This window comes from Urocitellus parryii, chromosome 2 (genome assembly GCF_045843805.1).
Source record: "Urocitellus parryii isolate mUroPar1 chromosome 2, mUroPar1.hap1, whole genome shotgun sequence".
NCBI classification, from domain to species: Eukaryota; Metazoa; Chordata; class Mammalia; order Rodentia; family Sciuridae; genus Urocitellus; species Urocitellus parryii.
In genome coordinates, this window is record NC_135532.1 from 26,563,274 (window position 1) to 26,584,302 (window position 21,029).

General features: G+C 43.4%; 1 protein-coding gene across 1 annotated transcript in view; it reads left to right on the top strand.

The window, feature by feature from the left end:
* Positions 1 to 21,029, top strand: part of LOC113182482 (cilia- and flagella-associated protein 337-like) — a 121,319-nt gene that overhangs the window by 61,360 nt on the left and 38,930 nt on the right. Inside the window, exons 5-6 of the mRNA XM_026388416.2 lie at positions 14,642 to 14,778; positions 16,584 to 16,689. Coding sequence (XP_026244201.2) covers positions 14,642 to 14,778; positions 16,584 to 16,689 — 243 coding nt within the window. The remainder of the gene's footprint in view (positions 1 to 14,641; positions 14,779 to 16,583; positions 16,690 to 21,029) is intronic.

Below are 21,029 nucleotides of genomic sequence, written 5' to 3' on the forward strand. Positions count from 1 at the left end.
TTGTTTGTTTGTTCTTTTTAGGTATACGCGACAGTAGAATGCATGTTGACATATTATACATACATGGAGTATAACTTCCCATTTTTGTGGTTGAACATGATGTGGGGTTACACTGGCCATGCATTCATGTAAGAACATAGAAAAGTTATGTCGGATTCAGTCTACTGTGTTTCCCCTTCCCATCCCCCTCCCTCCCCTTCATTCCCCTTTGTCTAATCCAGTGAACTTCTATTCTTCCATCCCCCACCTCCACTTTTTGTGAGTCAGCATCCAGATATCAGAGAGAACATCCAGCCTTTGGTTTTTTGGGATTGGCTTGTTGCACTTAGCAAAATAGTCTCCAGTTCCATCCATTTACCAGCAAATGCCATAATTTCATTCTTCTTTATGGCTGAGTAACATTCCACTGTGTATTGTACCACATTTTCTTTCTCCATTCATCTGTTGAAGGGCACCAAATTTGGTTCCATTGCTTAGCTATTGTAAATTGAACTGCTATGAACATTGATGTGGCCGCATAACTATAGTACGCTGATTTTAAGTCCTTTGGAATATGTCAAGGAGTGGGATAACTCAGTCAAATGATAGTTCCATTCCAAGTTTTCTGACAATCTCCATACTGATTTCCAGAGTGGTTGCATGAATTTGCAGTCCCACTAGCAATGTATAAGTGTAACTTTTTCCCCCTATCTCCTCGCCAACATTTATTGTTACTTGTATTCTTGAAAATTGCCATTCAGACTAGAGTGAGATAGAATCTCAGTGTAATTTTAATTTGCATTTCTCTAATTGCTAGAGATGTTGAACATTTTTTCTTATATTTGTGGACTGATCATTTTTCTTCTTGTGTGAAGTGTCTGTTCAGTTTCTTTGCGCATTTATTGATTGGGCTATTTGGGTTTTTGGTGTTAAGATTTTTGAGTTCTTTATATATCCTAGAGATTAATGATGTATCTGAGGTGTATATGGTAAAGATTTTCTCCCATTCTGTAGGCTCTCTCTTCATGTTCTTGATTGTTTCATTTGCTGTGAAGAAGTTCGCTAGTTTGATGTCATCCCATTTATCGAGTCTTGATTTTACTTCTTGTGCTTTAGGAGTCTTTTTGAGGAATGTGGTTCCTTGGCTGATACGATGGAGATTTGGGCTTATTTTTTCTTCTGTTAGGCACAGGGTCTCTGGTCTAATGCCTAAGTTCTTGATCCACTTTGAGTTGAATTTTTTGCAGGGTCAGAGATAGGGGTCTGATTTCAATGGATTTCCAGATTTCCATTTGTTGAAGAGGCTATCTTTTCTCCATTGTATGTTTATGGCACCTTTGTCTAGTAGGAGGTAAATGAATTTATGTGGGTTTGTCTCTGTGTCTTATATCGTGTACCATTGGTCTTCATGTCTTTTTGGTGCCAATACTATGCTTTTTTGTTACTATAGCTTTGTGTGTGGTATAATTTAAGGTCTGGTATTGTGATGCCTCCTGCTTCACTTTTCTTGCTGAGGATTGTTTTGGCTATTCTGGGTTTCTTTATTTTTCCCTCAAATGAATTTCATGATGGCTTTTTCTATTTTTATGAAGAATCTCATCAGAAACTTAATAGGAATTGCATTAAATTGGTATAGTACTTTTGGTAGTACAGCCATTTTGACGATATTAATTCTGCCTATCCAAAAACATGGGAGATCTTCCCATCTTCTAAAGTCTTCTTCAGTTTCTTTCTTGAGTTCTCTGTAGTTTTCATGGTAGAGGTCTTTCACCTCTTTTGTTAGATTGAATCCCATAATTTATTTTCTTCGAGGCTATTGTGAATGGAATACTTTTCCTAATTTCTCTTTCAGTTGATTCATCGCTGTTGTATAGGAACGAAACTGTTTTATGGATGTTAATTTTATATCCTGCTTTTGGCTGAATTAATTTATGAGTTCTAGAAATTTTCTGGTGGAGTTTTTTTGATTCTTCTAAATATAGAATCATGTTATTGGCAAACAGAGATTGTTTGAGCTCTTCTTTTCCTATTCATAGTCCTTTAATTTCTTCTTTCTGTCTAATTGTTCGGGCTCAGCCAGGAGTTTCTGAGTCCTGACTCCCTTCTGGGACTCGTGGGGCTTTAAAAGAAGCACCGATGCCTTCAGATGTCCACGTCTCATGAAAACAAATAAATAAATAAAAGCAGCACACACCAACTCGATGATCACACCCTCAACTTTTCGGGAATCCAGGAAAGGGAGAACTCAAATGGTCTGGCCTATTCAGAGGGGTCCCCATGGATGAGGTAGGGAGGCTCTGGAGAAGGGGCAGATGGATATGAGTGAAGAGATGAGGGAGTGGGGGATGCCTGACCCCAATGTAACCCAAGAAAAGGCTCCTGGTTGGAAGAGCAGGTCGTAGGAGGGTCGGCTGTTCTCCTCCTTTTGATGGTTTAATGCTTTTCTCCTTAGAACTTGGAAGAAGATGCCCAGAGTTGAGAACATGCCAAACATCACCATTCAGAATGTGATAACCTCTCCACACGTAAACTACATCCGCTGGAAAGTACATGGAGACTGGGTTACTCAGGTAAGATAAAGACATGAGCAAACTAGGGTTTGCTAGCCTGCCCTCCCCCTCTGCAGGTGCGTCACTCCAATCGCCAAACAGTGTACATTTTATCATAAGTCATCACTGGTCCTGAGACAACTTCAGAAACCCAGCTGAAAACAAAAATAACAGTTACACGAAATGTGTAGATTAGTCCTGAGAATGGCAAACACTTGGTTTCTAGTGGAATTAATCCGTTTGAACTTCCTGGTGGGATCAGTTTGGGGGACCTTGTCCCAGGTATCCTTTGGGTCAGAAGATAGTGCATGGGTGGTCCTTCCTCTTGTTGGAGTAAAAGCCAACTCAAGTGACCAGAGTGTCTTAGGACCGTTAGTGGATTATGGACATGACATTGAGTCCCTGAGCCTTCCTCTGAGGAGCTGAACTGGGGTTTATCAGTGGATAACAAAGCCAGGCATTGTCATTTATGTTAAGAGAGCCCAGAGACCAAATGGCAGAGTGGACACATCAGCCCAAGGGACAGGCAGGGGAGCAGGAGTCTTCAGGGTCATATGACGAGGCCATCGGAGGCAGGAACACAGGCTTGTGTCAGCGGCTGTTTCCTCCCTCTGAAAACACCAGGCTTCAAGCGGGTAGAGAAGCTTCCGAATTAAGAAGACTTATGTGAGAAAGAACAGTAAGAAATCCTACTGAGTGACAGTGAGGGGCACCACCAAACGTGTGTGAATGTGAAAAGGAAAATTAGAGGGGAAGGAAACTGGGACCACGAAACCACATTTGTTTAAAAGACAAATACCAACAAAGTTTCAAACACAGATTGGAGAAGACCAAATACCAATCTGGCTGCAGAACAGAAACGAGAGTTAAGAAAGCTAAAAAAGCAAAAAGAAAACAATGATTTGACCAAATCAGCAGATGTAATACTACGATGTGTTTCTCAAAAGCTGTTGAAATAAGATTCTTTTTATTTCCTTCTCCTTTATTGGTTACAATTTATATATCATAAGTTCATCCTACATGTACGACTTATTGAGAGTAACTCTACTGAGTTGTAAAGTGATCACCAGGATCCGGTTTTAGAATGTTTCGGCCACTGGGTAACATCCCTCCAGCCCATTCCCATGCCCAGCTGTAGGCCTCCACCAATCGACTTTCTGTCCCCGTTGGTTTGCCTTTGGAAGCCCAGCTCACAAAAATGGCATCATACAAAGCCTGGCCCTGATGCCTGGCTTTCTCCACGTAGCATAACGGAGCCACACTTCTTGTTGACCTTGACCTCTTGTGGAGGTCTGGGTTGGGGACACAGAGTTCACACCATGCTTCCAATACTAGTGTGACTATATCCACTCTGTATGTTCAGATTCTGAATCAGGACTTCTGCTGGGGAAGGTGGCCTGAGAGGAGAACTCAAATCCCTCCAAATCTCATTCCTTGTACCTAAGATTGACCTTGGCGGTCCATCAGGGTCCTGCCCCAAAACCCTGGTTACCCAATCCCCACACACCTATCTCAGGACCCCATTCTCAGTTCTCAAAGACAGGGGAAGAGCCTATGCCTCCCAGGATCTATTCAGTATTGCTTCCAATTTAAAGATGATTTCTAGGGAAACATAAATTGTTTTCTCTGTCAAACCCCCTGTAGCTCTGCAGGCAGCATTCAGCTTTTCTCGGAAAAGTCTAAAATAGGCAATAGGAGCTGCAGCAGACAGGGTGCCCAGGAATTGCTTGTTCTGGTGTTAGCCTCGAGCGGTTTGGAGGGAAGAGACCACCGTACACACTGCACTACCCCAGGAACACACATGGGTGCTTGAATTTTTTTTCCCTATCCTCCGCACAGTGGTTCCTTCATGAAATATGTTTGGGAAGAATGTTTTAAACATTATTAGAAACTCTTCCTTGACCTGGTGCGTGATCTTTGTATTAATTAGTGTTTTCTCACTTATTTTTTTCTTTTAGCTGAACTACTGTGATTCTCTGAAAGCTGTCATTTCCAGCTCCAACCACGAGCCCACAGCTCTGGTAATAGGTACTGCGGACGCTCCTATCATGAGCGCAGTTGTTCTCTCTCTGGGCGGCGAATCTCTGGAGGCCCCCCACCCTTTTCTTTTCTGTTTTGCGGTGGGCATCCGGCACTCTGCTAGTAACTCCTGATGCCATTCAAACATTAGGCCTCCTCCGCAGCTGAGTGTGTTTTTAATTTCATGAGCCTCATGCCCTGGGGCTGCTGGAGAGGCAGTGAGGGACAGCATGTCTGGCACTGAATTTGCACACACCAAGAGCTCCGTCAATATGTGTTGAGTTGAAATAAGCAAAATCCATTCTAAGCAATGCCAGGCTCTACTGTGTGAGCACCTCTAATGTGCTACATGGTATTGAATATATAATGATATCCGTAGGAAACTGTTGAAATGGGGCATTTGTAGGATTGGGGACTTTTAAGGAATTCTAAAGATGGGAAGATCCAGCATGTGTAGTTTCTAGAAGCTGGACATAGACCAAGTGAAATCCAAGAAAGGCCAAGGGAATACCTATCTCCCAATACATCCCTCAATCTTAGGGGATGACCCCAGTATCTTAGTCATTTGCTGTTGCAACTGTATACCACAGACTAGGGTAACTTATAAAGAAAAGAGTTTTATCTGGGTTATGATTCTGGGGGCTGGGAAGTCCAAGGACATGGTATCAGCATCTGAAGATGGCTCTCACACAGCTTGATCTCACGATGGAAATGTGAACAGACAAGTGAGTACATTTGGAAGTGTTCAATTTTGTAACAATCATTCCCTTGAAAAGTAACCCATACCTATGGGTGGAGCCCTCATGACCTAAACACCTCCCTTTAGGCCCCACCTCCCAATACTGCTGCCCAGTGAAATAAGTTTCTAACACATGAATTTTGGGGAAACACATTCAAACCATAGTCCCTAATAAACAGCTAAGTCTGGGCATGAACTTGACCAAGCTGATCTTGGGTTTATGGTGTAGGGGAGTCTGTGCTATTGATGGGGGAGTCATTTTTTGTTGGCTAGACTGAAGACATACATCCAGCATTGGATGGACTTGGAGAGGTCTAGCTGACCCAAATTTTTTTGGGAGGGGTGCATACTGGGGATTGAATTCAGCAGTACTCAACCACTGAGCCACATCCCAGCCCTAATTTGTATTTTAATCTAGAGACAGTGTCTCAATGAGTTGCTTAGTGCTTTGCTTTTGCCGAGGCTGGCTTTGAACTTGGGATCCTCCTGCCTCAGCCTCCTAAGTCACTGGGATTACAGGCATGTGCCACCACACCTGGCTGACTGACCAAAATCTGAACCAGGAATCCACTCCCTTTATGATGGACGAGTCCCAGGGTATCAGCTCGTGGTCTGCTGTGGATGTAGTCTTCTGCCTGCCCTGGAGCTTCCCAACTGGAACACTTCCCTAAGGTCGGGCTCTGCCTTAAGTGCCTTACATGTGTGGCCCTGTTTAACCACCGTCACAACCTTATGGTTTGCACCTCGCTGCCTGCCCCATCTTAGAGATGAGTCGGCTAAAGCACAGAATGACCAGGCGATTGGTCGAGGTCTTTTTTACTACACTGAAAGAAGTTCAACTCAAACTGATGGAAGCAGGAAGGAGAATCCTGGGGGTGGCTTAGGCAACACAGGAAGGGCAGGAAAACAAAGCAGCTCCTTATTGGGAAATCCTGGGAAAAGAGACTCAAATGCTTCTCCATCTCAGAAAGTCTCGTCTGTACACCAGTCCCCTCAGAGGGTAGTGAGCCCATGCCTCACATAGCTTTGTCACCAACAGAGACTGGGGACTGACTGACACTCTTGGTCCCCAGTCCAGCCAAACTGGGAAGTATCTTATTAAATTAGTTTGGCCCATTGTTGGGACAATCATGATCCAGCCAACCCAGGAAGAGCAGGGGCCATCAGAACCTGGCAGTACTCATTAAAATTATAGCATCAGAGTGAGGGAGGACCTGATTTCCAAGCAGGAACTGGGAGGAGAGGTTTACTAATGGCCAAAAAAGTAGAGAATGACTACTACCCTGTGTCACACAACTCAGAATGGAAGGCCAAGGCTGGAATCCAGGCTGTGCCCAAAGCCTTTGCTTCTAACCCTCAGACCCATAGCCAGGGAATTGCTTAGGAGTGTGTTGGAAATTCAGAATCTCAGGCTTCTTCCTAGAACGACAGAATCCGAGTCTGCATTGAAAAGGACTGTGGTGAGTTGTGTGCCCCTCAAAGCCCAAGAAACATTCTTTCCCCACAATGACGTAATAACATTTGTTAATAACCCACCCCTTGAAGACCTTCTTAACTCTTCATACTTACTTCATTAAACTTCATAATTATTCTGTGAAGGCCTCAAGATTATGTTGGAAAGCCCCTTCCAATTATTCAACGTCACCATCATCATCTTTAATGTTCAAGTTGATACTGATGATGATAACTTACACGTGTTTGGCACTTACTCATTCACACTAATTTTCATATTTGATATTTTTCAGTGGTTCTCAGTTTGGGGTACCCATTGGAATCACCTGGGAGACTTTGTAAAATCTGCTTACCTTGGGTTTTACCCTCGGAGATTCTGATTTAATTGGTGTGAGATGAAGCCTGGGCATTGCAGCTTTTAAAAATTTCTGCAGTGATTCCAATATGCAGCTAAAAGTAAAAACCTCTTTTCAAAGAGAGACTGCCCAGGCATCTGTATTTTAGATGTGACTTTATTTTGCAGCAAAGATCACGAGCCAATCACATGCATGACACTATTTGATCTTCACAGTGGTCAGGGAAGGTGTGAATTCTATGTAAACATATTTTATAGATGAGGACATATAAGCTTAGGTAAGTTTGCTCACCAGGTCACTTAGGTACAAGAGACCCAAAGGGACTGGGCTCTGGTTTTCCTGACTCCAAAGCCAATGTACCACTGCCATTCCCTACAATTGGGCTTGTAAATCCCTTCACATCCTGGGACCTGTTCTGGGACAGCTTCTCACCTTGGGATAAAATAAGGCTGTAACCTGAGGGGGGAAAATAATGGAATCATTTATTCCCAGGGCATCGAGAAGTTTGTTGCCAATAGATTCTGCCCGGGATCTCTGCATGGATCCCCTACGTACCTTAAGCAGCAGCAGTTTAAGAAAGGAATCCATGAATACCCAAATACCCTGAGTCAGAGTCAGGGATGGCAGATTCTCCTGTCTGCTGCCCTGACAGGCCCACCTGATAGGGAAGAGGGATAATCAAGAAGTGTCAGAGTTGTAGGCGGCCACGTGCCACAGTACAAGATTCTAGTCGAGAACAGGCTGCATACACAATAGTGATCTTTGAAGATTATAATAGAACTCAAAAATTCCTGTTGCTTAGTGACATGATAGCTGTCATGATGTCATAATGCAATACAGTACTCAGGCGGCAATACCAGTGTAAACAAAACCTACTTCACGGCCAGCCGCATAAAAGTGCAGAACATGCAATTGTGCCCAGTACAGAATATTTGATAATGATAGTAAATGCTGTGTTACTGATTTCATGTATGTACACTATATTCTGTCTTGTTATGTTAGAGGGTACTCTTGCACTTATAAGAAAAATTGACTGTGAACGGTATGCTGGGTTTTCTTGGGAACAGTCTTATGCATCTGGGTTTGTCTATCATTTCTTGATCATATAAGAGATCCCGTGAGTGACCTACACACTCTATGGTGTTCACACGATAATGAAATGCCTGAGGAAGCATCTCTTAGAACATATCCCTGCTGTTAGGTGACACATGCTAACTAACATCTCTCCCTCCTCCCAAGCTCCACCCTCCATCCCACCTCTGGACTTTAATTAGGAGCTTGGTTGGAGCTCACCACAGTGCATTGGGGATGCATAAAACATTTAACACACTTTACAGCAACTCAGAAGTCAGCCACCCACAGAACAACGTAAGCTTCTCCTTTTTTGATGTCTTCTAGCCTCACTGTGCCTGAACACTTCTGAGCCTTTGGGAAGTCTGAAATTCTAGTTTCCCCCTTCTTTTATCCTTGAAAAATCTAATTCCATTTGCCACTGAACATCATGGAAAAATCAATAAAAACTTGTGCCCAGGTCTCAGCCTAGTATGAAATACCATCTTGCTTCTTTCTTGCTAGGAATCTTCCCCGAGGCCTTTCATAGCCCAAGAGCTCACATTATCTTTCAAGGAAAGTTTCCTTTATAAATTTCTGATACACTGACATTTAAATCACCAAAGTATTAGGAAAAAAGAGGTACAAGTGCTTCAGTTTCTTGGGAACTTCCATTAGACTTTCTCGGAACTAGGAAATTTGGCTTTCTAGAACAATAATGAATATGAATTCTAAGAAACCGAAATAGCCTTTGGAGATTGAAATAGCTCAAAATTCAGTATTTGAGCAGATCAAAAGCAATGACTCTAGAAGAAGGAACAGTGAGTTTTAACTGTGGCTCAGCTACTAATAAAACTGTGATCTGGAGTCTCCATTTCCCCTCCAGTTCAATATGTGCTAAGGTTTGGATATTATTTGAATTTATGCCCCAAAAGTTCACATGGGAGAGGCTTGGCCCCAATGTCACAGTACTAAGAGATCACGGAACTTTTGAGGTGTGGCCTGGTGAAACTGTTTAGGCTATTGAGGGCACTAATCCTTGCAAGGAAATAATGTAGCTCTTGTGAGACCCTGGTTAGTTCCAAGAGAGTAGATTCTTATAAAAAGAGCAAGCTTGGCCCTTCCCTATTCTCTGGCTTCCTGTCTCTCCATGCAATCTCTCTCACATGTGCTCCCTCCATGATGTGACCTGCTATGTTGTAATGCAATCCAACAGATCCTTCATCAGAGGTTGTGCAGACAGATACCCAATCTCGGGTTTTCAGCCTCCAATACTGTAAACTAAATAAACCTCTTTACTTGCTAAGTACCCAGCTTCAGGTGTTTTGTTATAGCAATAGAAAACAGACTAATACAACAAGAAAGTTGGGTACAAGTTCTATAGATCCTTCCAGCTCAGATTCAGAGGCCTCATTATGCTAAGAGTCCTGTCCATCCTTCCTCACATCACAGAAAAGGAAGCCACCAGAATTGCTTGTAGCTCTAAACTACTATGATTTCACCAATTAAATCTCTCTTAATAGCTAGATATCCATATAATCAAAGGATCAGCCCCCACATCTATATCAATCTAATGATCTTTATTTGGTATTTGTAATGTGCCAACCATAACAGTAAGATGAGAATGTGAAAGTTCAGAGAGCCTCTGGAATGAAACTTCTGAGAAAAGTTACCTGGACTTGCTTTTCCATTTCTTTCCCTCCCATTCTCTCCAAGAACCCTCCAACCTGGCCTTGGTCCCCAAGACAGCGCCTAAACCACTCGTATAAGGGTCCACAATGCCTGTCATGTTGCCGATGCCACTGGCCAATCTTCATCTCATTTTCTCTTTCTACCTTTGAAGAAACTGACCGCTCTGGCTTCCTGAATGAACTTCTCTCACTTGGCTTCAAAATCCCAATCCTTTCTCTCTTGCTTGTTCCTCCACGTCTGTCTGATTTAATGTTGGAGCCCCAAGAGTTTAGTTCTTGGTCATCTCCTCCACATCTGCATCATTCCCTTGGTGATCCCTTCCAGTTCCACTGTACGCTGTCCACTCCCAAATTTTTATTTCTATCCCAGTTCTTTCTGGCATTTCCAACTGCCCCGGCTCACTAATGGACATCTTCACTAGGGTAGATAATGGAGATCAAAATTAAGTCCAGATCTGAATCCAGATCTTTTCCGCACACCTGTCCCACCATCTTCCCGATCTCAGTGATACTAAGTCCATCTTTCCAGTTGCTCAGGACAAAAGCCATGACTCCTCTCAAAACCCACCTCCCACCTACTGGCTCTGTGTTCATAGTACACCTCACATCGGGCCACTTCTCACCAGCCCCACTTCTCCCACTCAGTAAGAATCACTATCTTGTCTTTCCTGCATTACCGAGAGAGTCTCCTAGGTGGTCTCCTTGATTCCATCTATTCTCTGCACTTTCTATTTTCTGCACATCAGCAAGAGAGACCTCATAAAATTAGGAGTCAGACCTCTGCAGATCCTGCTGTAGGCCCCTATCTCCACTCAGTAAAAGCCAGAGTCTCCTGGTCCCCAACCCTGACTTGACCCCACACCTTACCACTCTGGCCTCATCCTCTTTCCCATCCCCTCCCCCTCTAGTACCACCAACCTTCATGGATGCTCCCCTCTTCCTGGAAGGCTCTCCACAGATGTCCACATATCTTACTCCTTTTCCAAGTCTTTTCTCAAACATCACTCCTTCTTGAACCTTACCCTGCCTGATTTATTATATTCTGGAAAAGTCCAACCTTACTCCTGGCATACCCCATCCTCCTTCTTGTTCTGCCCTGATTTAAATCCATACATCTAATCAGACTCTATAATTCAGACAGACTCTATACTTCACCCATTGTGTTTGGTTTTCATGGTCTGTCTTCCCCTAGAGGTAGGGATTCGTGAGTGCTGTGTTCACTGTTGTGCCGCATGGACTTAGAACAGTGCATGGCACCTACTAGGTGCTCAATAAATATTTATGAATATATTTGTGAAGTTCAGAATTCAGACTCACATTGACCTCTCTCCCAAGAGTGCCGTGTAGTGTCCGTTCCAGGAGAAGCAGAGGACGATACAGTAGGACAGCAGGAACAAGTGTGTTCTATGTTTTCCTCCTGTGCCTTTCTCCTTATAGCTCCCCCACTCCGCGGCCTCCGGCATCTCTCCTTGGTTCCCCATGCCCACATGACTGCTGTGGTCAGGGTGTGTGTCAAAACTGTGGACCCTAGTACCAACCCCCACCCCAAATTGGCTTCCAGAGAATCATTACTTAGGAAACAAGGAGGGAATTTCCCCCATTCCTGAGACTCCCCTTGACATACTTCTCATCTCCACTTTGGGAAAGAGCTCCTCACAACACCTTGGAGATCCACCTTGACATACTTCTGGACTTCAAAACTTGACTCACAGTCAGCCACTTATTCCCAAGAAGACTTGCCTTGGCCAAGGAGGAAAACCATCATACAAAAACCAACGATTGCCTAAAGAGCTCCGCAGTTAGGAAGTGCTTGACTTTGCCTTTCTTTATTTGAGAGAGAAATCTCTGGCTTCATTTTTGCTATTAATGAATATGCAAAGAGGATGCATCTTGGTCAAGGCCACAGAAACCCCAGCTGGACCTTGAGTGTCTTGCCTCCTGCAAATAAGAAACTGGCTCAATTTTGTGACTCCAAATCCATGAGCTCTTGCCATACTGAGAAATTGGTGGAGAAAAGCATCAGGTAAAGGTGGGCAAGCCTGGCCACAGAATCCAGGTTGAATCAGGAAGAGTGAAATCCTGAGCTTCCGGGCACACACACACACCCAGCTGCCAACTCTGGGGGACGCTCTGAGCCCACAACTGTGGAGGTGGCCTCTGGACCAGCTCTGATGGAAAAAGCCATAATGGATAGTCTGAATTAAACTTCCACCATGACCTCAGTGCCTGAAGGCTTACCTGCTAGTTAGTGTGCTGGGGATCTGAACCCGCCTGGAATCAGCTCCAGGTTTCCATGGAGATTACTTAAACTTTTCATCATCCTTCTTTCAGACCTTGGAGAAGAGCTATGCACTCTGGTTTCCATGACAACCACTTAAAACGTGTATCTCTGTCTGGCTCTGTTGGAAAAGAACTGCTAGCGATCATGCAAATGAACCGGCTGCTCTCCCCTTTACTTGAAAAAAAAAAAAAAACTAAAATAAAAATAAAGTGACACACCTGCTTAGAAGTTTCAGATCTCTGTTCACAACACGAAGGATGAATGTGTCAAACTGCTGTTTGAGGCAGGTTTGCTGCATCTCTTTGACCTTAAAGTGCTCACCCAGATTCTTTAGCTCATTCCATCATCTCCTATAAATATCTACACTCACCAAATACCATCTCTCCCCTCCACCTGGTGGCCGTCTACCTTCCTACTGCATGTTCAAGGATGGGGGGGGGGGACAGAGCCAGAGTGACAAGCCAGCCTCTCTACACCACTATGGAAAGACACATGCAGAGCAGGGTTGTCACCTCAGTTCTCGTCATTGGGAAAATGATCCCATGTTCTCTAGTGGTACTCCTTCAGTGGAGGGCAGCCACTCTCAGCATCAGGGCTTTGGGCCACTCGAAAGGACAGAGCTCAGGAGAAGTCCAAAGGTGATGGGTGCCCTTCCCGCTCCCTGGACGTGTCTCTGAACTCCACTGCAGGACGAGCCCCTAAAACAAGGGTCCCCAGAGGCAGCAGTGGTGTGTAGTCAGCTCTTTTTGCTGCGGTGACTTAAAAACCTGACAAGAACAATTAGAGGAGGATCCGTTTATTTGGGGGCTCACGGTTTCAGAGGACTCAGTCCATAAACAGCCAGCTGCATTCCTCGGGGCTCAAGGTGAGGCAGAACAACATGGCGGAAGAGTGTGGCCGAGGGAAACAGCTCACATGATGATCAGGAAGCAGAGAGAGAGACTCCTCTGGCCAGATGTGAAATATATTCCCCAGAGGCACTCACCCAGGGACCCAGCTCCTCCAGCCACACCCTACCCGCCTTCAGCCACCACTGAGTTCATCCCGATCAGCAAACTAAGGCACTGATTGGGACTCTCATAACCCAATCATTTCTCCTCGAAACCTTCTTGCATTGTCTCACACTTGAGCTTTGGGGGAAACCTCAAGCCCAAATCATAACAAGTGGGCTAAGGGAGCCACCAACAAGCAGACTATTTAAAACATGTTTGGAAACTGATACTGACATTCTAAATCCTGGAAATGTCCAAGAAAAATGAAGATTTCCCACTTCTCTTGAAAGGTTATAAGGTCTTTTTGTTGTTGTTAATTTGTGTGTATGTGTGTGTGTGTGTGTGTGTATGTGTGTGTTTGTGTATATGGTCCTGAGGATCAAATCCAGAGCCTTGCACGTGCTACATTCACAGCCCCCCAAAATTATAAGGCCCATGTTGGAGTTCTACAGGACAAAGGTCTAGTGAATAGAGCACCACGTGATCTTGCAGATGAAGCATGCACTTGCCTGAGTGGAACTTATTTGAATTGCAAATTCCTCTCTCTAATTCTGGGAAAATAGTTGGCCTCATAACTTGGGGTAACAGGCAGAGATCTCAAACATAACTATCCTTCAACTCATCGATGAGGCCATGAGCAACAAAAGAAAGTTCTTCCTTGGGGGATAGGAAGTGGAAGCTGAAGACGATTCTTTGTCCTTCCTCCAAGATCCCTTGGACATGGTTGAGGTTGGTGATCAGGGGAAGCCAGGCCGTAGGGATAGGACAGGCTCTGGTGAATGTATCGAGGATTTCTTTCATTGATTTTCTGGTGAAACCCATGTCTGAAACCTACCAGAGGACCACTAATTGCTACTAAATGATGTGACCATTATCATTCTATTGTTCAGTGGATTCATAAACTGTTGTAAGTATTTGGCTGAAAATATCTGTCAATTGTAGGACAAAATTTTCTGGTTGATTTTAGAACTGATAGGTCAACTGGATGAGTCCCAATGTCAGAGTCAGTGCTGAATTGGATGCTTGCTCCATTCCCTCCATGACAAGTCTCTTAACTTCTCCATACACGTTTTCTCACCCCTAAGACGGAGGTAAATGTGCTTGAATCAGTGAATCTGTGTTCGGATCAAATAAGATCCTTGTTGGTGCTGGGTTTCCTCCAAATAGGATGGCCTTCATGATACCTCTGTTCCCAGGTGACTCTTCTTGTCTCTGTTTAGAAAAGGAGGGGGGAAATCTTACTTTTCTCACACACACCGCTTTTCTTCTTCAGACTGTTTATAGTTAACACCTGGAGGTGGAGGAAGAAGAAAATACCAGTTGTTGTTGAAAATGAATCAGGGACCTTTAGTGATCAGCAACCCTGTCGGGAAATTGACTGATCTTATTAAGAAACTGTGTTTTGCTTTTCTGTGAATATTTTCAGGGTGCACAGTGGGAACAACAAATGTCAAGCAAAGGATGAAAGAGATAAGGAACATCAGGAAAGATGTCAAGACAAGAAAAGGCCACGCATCCCTGGCTCTGCCCCAGAGGCGAGCAGAATATGATCAAACAGTTTTTCGTATCCATAAAGGAGTGAAGGCATTCTTCTTCTGCCGGAGAAAGAACTTACTGCTGACAGGTGGCCTGGATCAAATCATTCGAGTCTGGAATCCTCATCTGCCTGGGTAAGTTGTCTTTCTCCCATCAGGAGGGCCATCGGTGTAGGAAGATAATTGGAAGCAGGACTGGGGATTCCCTATTAGAATGACTTAAGAACCTCTGACCCAAATTAATACCCCTTACACACCGTCTGGGAAACTTCTGTCTGTAGCCTGTAAAGGGATTATTTTTGGAGTTCATTACAAGTCGTTTAAAAATGTAAATACCTTACAAGGACAGAGAGACTGTGTGGAGCTACCGTTCACCTGCATCTCAGCGGGTCCCTTTAATCACATTGCTGCCTGCCCTACCAAGAACCCCTCACCCTCTTGGTCACAGAGAGCTATCAGGGATTTTGATGTGTCATGGATGTTTTTAGTGCACCTTACTCAGCCCCCAAGTGTACACTCAGTTCTCCACAGAGGTTGTTTAGCCCTGTCAGAATTAATGGCTCTACAGAATTAATGGTAACACCCCTCAGGCACAGCAGAATTGACATGAAAGGCAAGTATAATTGACATAAGAAATGAGAATTGTTCTGGGAAGCCTGGAATTTGGGTAGCGGGGTACTGAGCAGTGTGACCACTGAAGGTACATTCCCATCTCCTCCTCAGTGGTGATCATTATACTCTAGAATCAGATACATCCCTTTCATGGAACAAGTGCTCAAGGAACACTTTCTTGATAACAAAAAAAAAGACCATTTTATTGAGCACCTACTCTGTACTGGGTACCATACAGCACAGACGGCCTCTCTGATCCTCACATTAAGCCCATTTACAAATGAAGAAACTGGAGCCCAGAGAAATTAAGTGACTTCTTGCAAGTAATGGCAGAGTAGAGGATCAAAGTCAGTTTGTCATTCCCACTGAGAGGAGTTGAAGACGGAGACTGGGAGATGGGGAGCCGGTTCTCCTGTGCTGGGCAGTGGAGATTTAGGGATGAGCACAAGTCACGTGGGACATGCCAGGATTCCGGGCCTAGCCAATCTCCCAGGCATCTTCAGGGATCCGCAGGTGACCCTGTGCCCTTCAGTCATGCAGAGGCACCCAAGTTGGTGCCCAGCAGCGGTTGAGCACGTGGCTCAGCTGGTGCCTCACTTCCTGGCCAAGCCACGCTGACCAAGAGCTACAGCTGCCATTTCCTCGTCTACAGTGGTGATCACTAAAGGACCCACCTCCTAGAACAATAAGGAAAATCAAAAAAATGAGATAATCCACATAACACCCTCAGCACAGTGTCAGAGACATGACAAGAAAGAAAAATCATTTTCCATCGACTTCTGTTACCTTAGGTTCCCATTTGTCTGGTAATTGAGAACAAGTTGCTTCCTGTCTTGGTTATGTAAATGCATGGGCTCTCCCTCCTGAACCCCAGTCCTGCCTCTCTTCTCCCCACCTCCTCACCCTCTCACGGGACCCAGCCCTGAGATCCTCCAAGGACACTGTGATCCCTCCTATTACAAAGCCCTCCCACCCAGGTTTTAATGCTGTTCACCCCAGCCCTCAGAAAGCCACCACCTGCCACGGAATCCGTTCCAGCCCCACCCTGGACGGTTCCCGGCGGGTTCCTTTTATAGTGTGATTGTTAACAGAGGCAGAAATGAGGCCCAGGGCCTCATCTCACCGCGAGTCCTGTCACTCTCACTGGGTATTATTTGCTTCAGTCCTTTTATCTCACAAGATCTGTACTTGTGCAATTTCAGAGGGAAACATCACCCTCTTCCAGGCTGAATAGAACTGCCAGATCTGGGCCAAGTTTAGTTTTGCATTTTTATTTAGAAATAGCAGACAGAACTGCTTTGTGTTCATCTGTTCTGTTTTCATCCTAGAAAACCCACAGGTCTGCTGAGAAGCCACACGGCTCCGGTGATCTACATCCACTTATCTTCAGAGGATAACAAAATATTCTCCGTGTCCACGGACAACACGGTCAAGGTCTTTCCCTTTCTGTGTTTGGTTGCATGTCTCCTCTAAGCCGGGTTTAGCAGAGGGGTGATTATTTTTTTCATGGTTACCTTGCCCTCTTTGACAGCATGAGGGGCCTCTGCCTGGGTAAGCGCTCACATGGTGCTTATATGTGTGAGTCTGCCCTGGCGAGGGAGGTTATGCCAGCAATTGAAGGCTCAGGGAGGCCTGGTGTTCAGTGTTGGGATGAGTAGACCTTCCAGAATTTAGGCCCCTGCTTGCACACTTCAAATATTCTGTGTCCCGAGTATTCTGAGTGTTTAGAGGATGGACAAGGGGAGCTGGGAATGGAACAGGAACCTTAGGGATACAGCAGCCCCTTGCCACAATGGTTGTCTCTTATTTTTTAATACACACAGGGCAAGTGGACCCATTCCAAAAAGTCACCTCTAAGCCTTACAATGGTAACATTGCTGCTTCATTTTGCTTGCCTGCACATCTCTCTTTATACCAAAGGTCCTGTTGACCTCTAAAGTTTGGTTATTGTACAGCCTTTGTCACGTACTCTTTATATATATATATACAAAAGAAGTCTCACTGATTTTCTCTGCTCATCATTTCCCTTGCTCATTAAGTGAATAGGACAAGTTTTCATGATCTTTCTACCTTCTCTACTGGGCTGTCCTGGGGCCAGAGGGAGGGAATTTGGAGTGAATCTGTGGAATGTGGAAGGAAACCAATGTCACTGCTTTGTGTGGATATATATGCCAGCTTGCTGACCACTCGTAGCATAAGTGATTGATGGGTACCATGGATTGAATTGTGGCTCCTTCAAAAATTCATCTATTTAAATCCCAACCCTCAGTGCCTAGAATGTGACTACATTTAGGTTCAGGGCCTTTAAAAAATTTTAATTGAGGTCATTACAGTCGGCCCTAATTCAAGATGACTGGTGTCCTTATAAAAAAGGGGGATTAGGGAAAACATAGACCAAGAGGTGGCCATATATGGTCACAGCAATAGACTTATAAGACAAACATCTTGCCATCTTGCAAGCCAAAGACAGAAGCATCACAAGAACTCAATCCTACAGACACACCTTGATCTTGGACTTTCAATCCCTATAACTGTGAGAAAATACATTTTTGTTGGTTATGTCTCCCGGCAGAAATATTATAGTGGCTGTAGTAAGCTAATAAAATAGATTTGCCTTCTCTGTGATCACAAGAAACAGGCCTCATTCATACGATCGTTCATTTAACAAAGCTACTGAGTGCCTATCATGTATCAAGCAGTCTTCCAGGTACAGGAGACACAGCAAAGACACAGCCCAAGTGTCCCATTTCATGGAGGTTACAATCTGGGGTGGAAGAAAGGCATGCAGAAAATAATCAAAATAAAATGAAATACTGATATGTCAGGTGATAACAAGTGCTATGGGGAAGGCAGGTAATGGGGAAACAAAGAGCAGGAAAATTCGGTTTCTGTTCCCTATGGGTTTATTAGGAATGAACGCACCAACGTGACATTTAAGGAAAGGTCTGAAAGAAATGAAGAGACAAGCCACACACTTATCTGAAAAAAAAAAAAAAAAGGAGGTGGGAGCCACCTAGGACATGAGACTGAAGCAAAAATGGAGTAGCACGGGGAGGGGGGTTTGAAGGGCCAGACAGTCCTGGGTAAGGGCTTTGGCTCAGAAGGTAAAACTATGAATAATTTCAATGTCAACACTTTAGGTAACCTAGATGAAATGTGCACATTTCTAGAAAGAGCCGAGCTATAGTAACTGGCTTAAGAAGAAAAAAATCAGAATATACCTATAACATGTAAAGACATCGAGTTATAAAATAATAAAAATTTACTCAAAGAACAGTTAGGCTCAGATGGAAACACTGGTGAATTCTGCCAAACACTTTGAAGAATTAGCATACCAATCCTTCACAAACTTCCAAGAGAGAGAAAGGAGAAGACTTCCCAACTGACTCTAGGAGTCCAGTCCATCACCTGATGCCAGACTCAGATAAGTACATTCCAAGAAAATTCTAAGCCAGTATCTTTGGTGAATATGAATGCAAAAGTCCTCATCAAAATGCCAGCAAACTGAATCCAGCAACATATCAAAATACTTCTATCATAGGACCAAGTAGGATTTATCCTAGGAAGGCCAGGGTTGTTCAATACATGAAAATCAATGTAATAAACCATATCAGCACATCAAAGGGCAAGATATGATATCTCAATGAATGCAGAATTCAAAATGCAAAATTTATGCTCCCAAATCCACAAAATACTTTGGAAAGAAATTACAAAGAAGACATAAATACATGAAAAGGCATTCTGCTTTTAAGATGGGAAGATTTAATCTAGTTAAGATGGCAATGCTTTGCAAATCAATAAACATATTCAATGTATTTTTTTAATCAAAACCTCGGGTGCCTTTTTTTTCCCCAGAAATTGGTTCAATACTGAGATTCATATGGGAATGCAAGAAACTCAGAATAGCCAAAACAAACTTGAAGAAGAAGAAAATTGAAGAACTCACATTTCCCAACTTTAAAACTTATTACAAAATGATAGTGAATAACACAGTGTGTGGAGATGGTATGAAGTAGATGTATAGCAATAGGGAGTTAAGAAATAATTGGGACTCAAGAAATAAACCATCATCTTTATGGTCATTTGACTTTCAACAAAAATGTGAAGACCACTCAATGGGAAAAGAATAATCTCTTCAGTAAATTTGCTGGGTCAGCTGGTTATCCACATTAAAAAAAAAAAAGAACAAGATAAAGTTGGATTCCTGCCTCTTACCATATGTAAAAACGAGCTTAAATGGATCATAGACCTGACTATAAGTGCAAAACCATAAAACTCCGAGTGAAACATATGAGTAAATCTTCATGATGTTGGCTCGGGAATGATTTCTTGGATATGACACCAAAAGCACAAGAAACAAAAGAAAAAACATTAGACTTCATCAAAATTAGAAACATCAGTGCTTCAAAAGGCATACCATTAATAAAAAGAATAGACAACCTACATAAATGGGGAAAATATTGTGAGTCACATATCTGATGAGGAACTTGCATCTAGGATATAAAGAAGTCTTAATGCTCAGCCATATAAAAAATAACCCAATTAAAATGGACAAAGGATTTGAATGAACATTTCTTCAAAAGTAGGCATAAGTAGATGACGAGATGCTCAACCTCATTAGCCATAGGATTCATTAGCCATGAGGAAGGCTAAAATCAAAATATAGGCAATAACAAATGTTGATAAGAATGAGAAGAAATTTCAAACCTTACACGTTGCTAGTAGGAATTTTGAATTATTTTGAAAAACATTTTGGCAGTTCCCACATGTTAATCACTGAGTGACCATGTAACCAGCAATTCTAGTCCCAGGGTTATAACCCTCTGAATTGAAAACATGTTCACACCAATATTTGTATTTGAATCCTCATAGCAGCATTGTTTATAATAGCCAAGAAGAAGAAATAAAATGCATGTCCATCACCTGGTGAATGAGTAAACAAAATGTGGAACATCTAGACATTGGCCAAGTTTAACAACAACAACAAAAAAATACTGATACGTGTTACAACGTGGGTGGACCTTGAAGATGTTGTGTTAAGCCAAAGCAAGCCATAAAAAGCCTTCTATTATATTAGTCCATTTATATGAAATGTCTAGAAGAAGCCAAGACATAGTGACAGAAAGAAGTTTACTAGTTGGCAGAGGCTGGAATGAGGTACGAATAGGGGTGACTGGTAATGGGTAAGGTTTTAGAGGAGGGTGGTAAAAATGCTTAAAAATTAGGTAGTGGTGATGCTCGCACAACTCTGTGAATACACTGAAGACCACTGAACAGCACACCTTAACAATGTGTTGTGATATGTCAATTCTATCTCAATAAGGCCATTTTTTGAAGAGTAGGACAAGAGTCAAGATCAGCAGCAAGGCTTGGGGTCTGAGCCAAAAATTGAGACAGGGATTATGGTGGGCAAGAGAGACCTGAGACCGGGAGCTCAATTGTGGATGTGTTGGATAGAGTCGTCCTGTGTCTAGGGGAGATGTCAGGGCCAGAGATATAAATTTGGGAGTCATTAGCATTTAGATGGAATTTGAAGCCATGAATCGGAACTGAGATCACAAGGGAATGAGAATCAACAGAGGAGGAAAAAACTCTCTAAAGACCAAGTGCTGGGGCCCTATGATGTGCTAGGATTTTCCACTGGCGGGGGGTGGGGGGGGGTGTCCAATATGGCTCCTGTATAGGGAGCTTGGAATCCATCTCATGATGATGATGAGATATTCTAAATAAAACCAGCTGTCAAGATCATAGTCAGCGACATTCAGGGCCCAAAC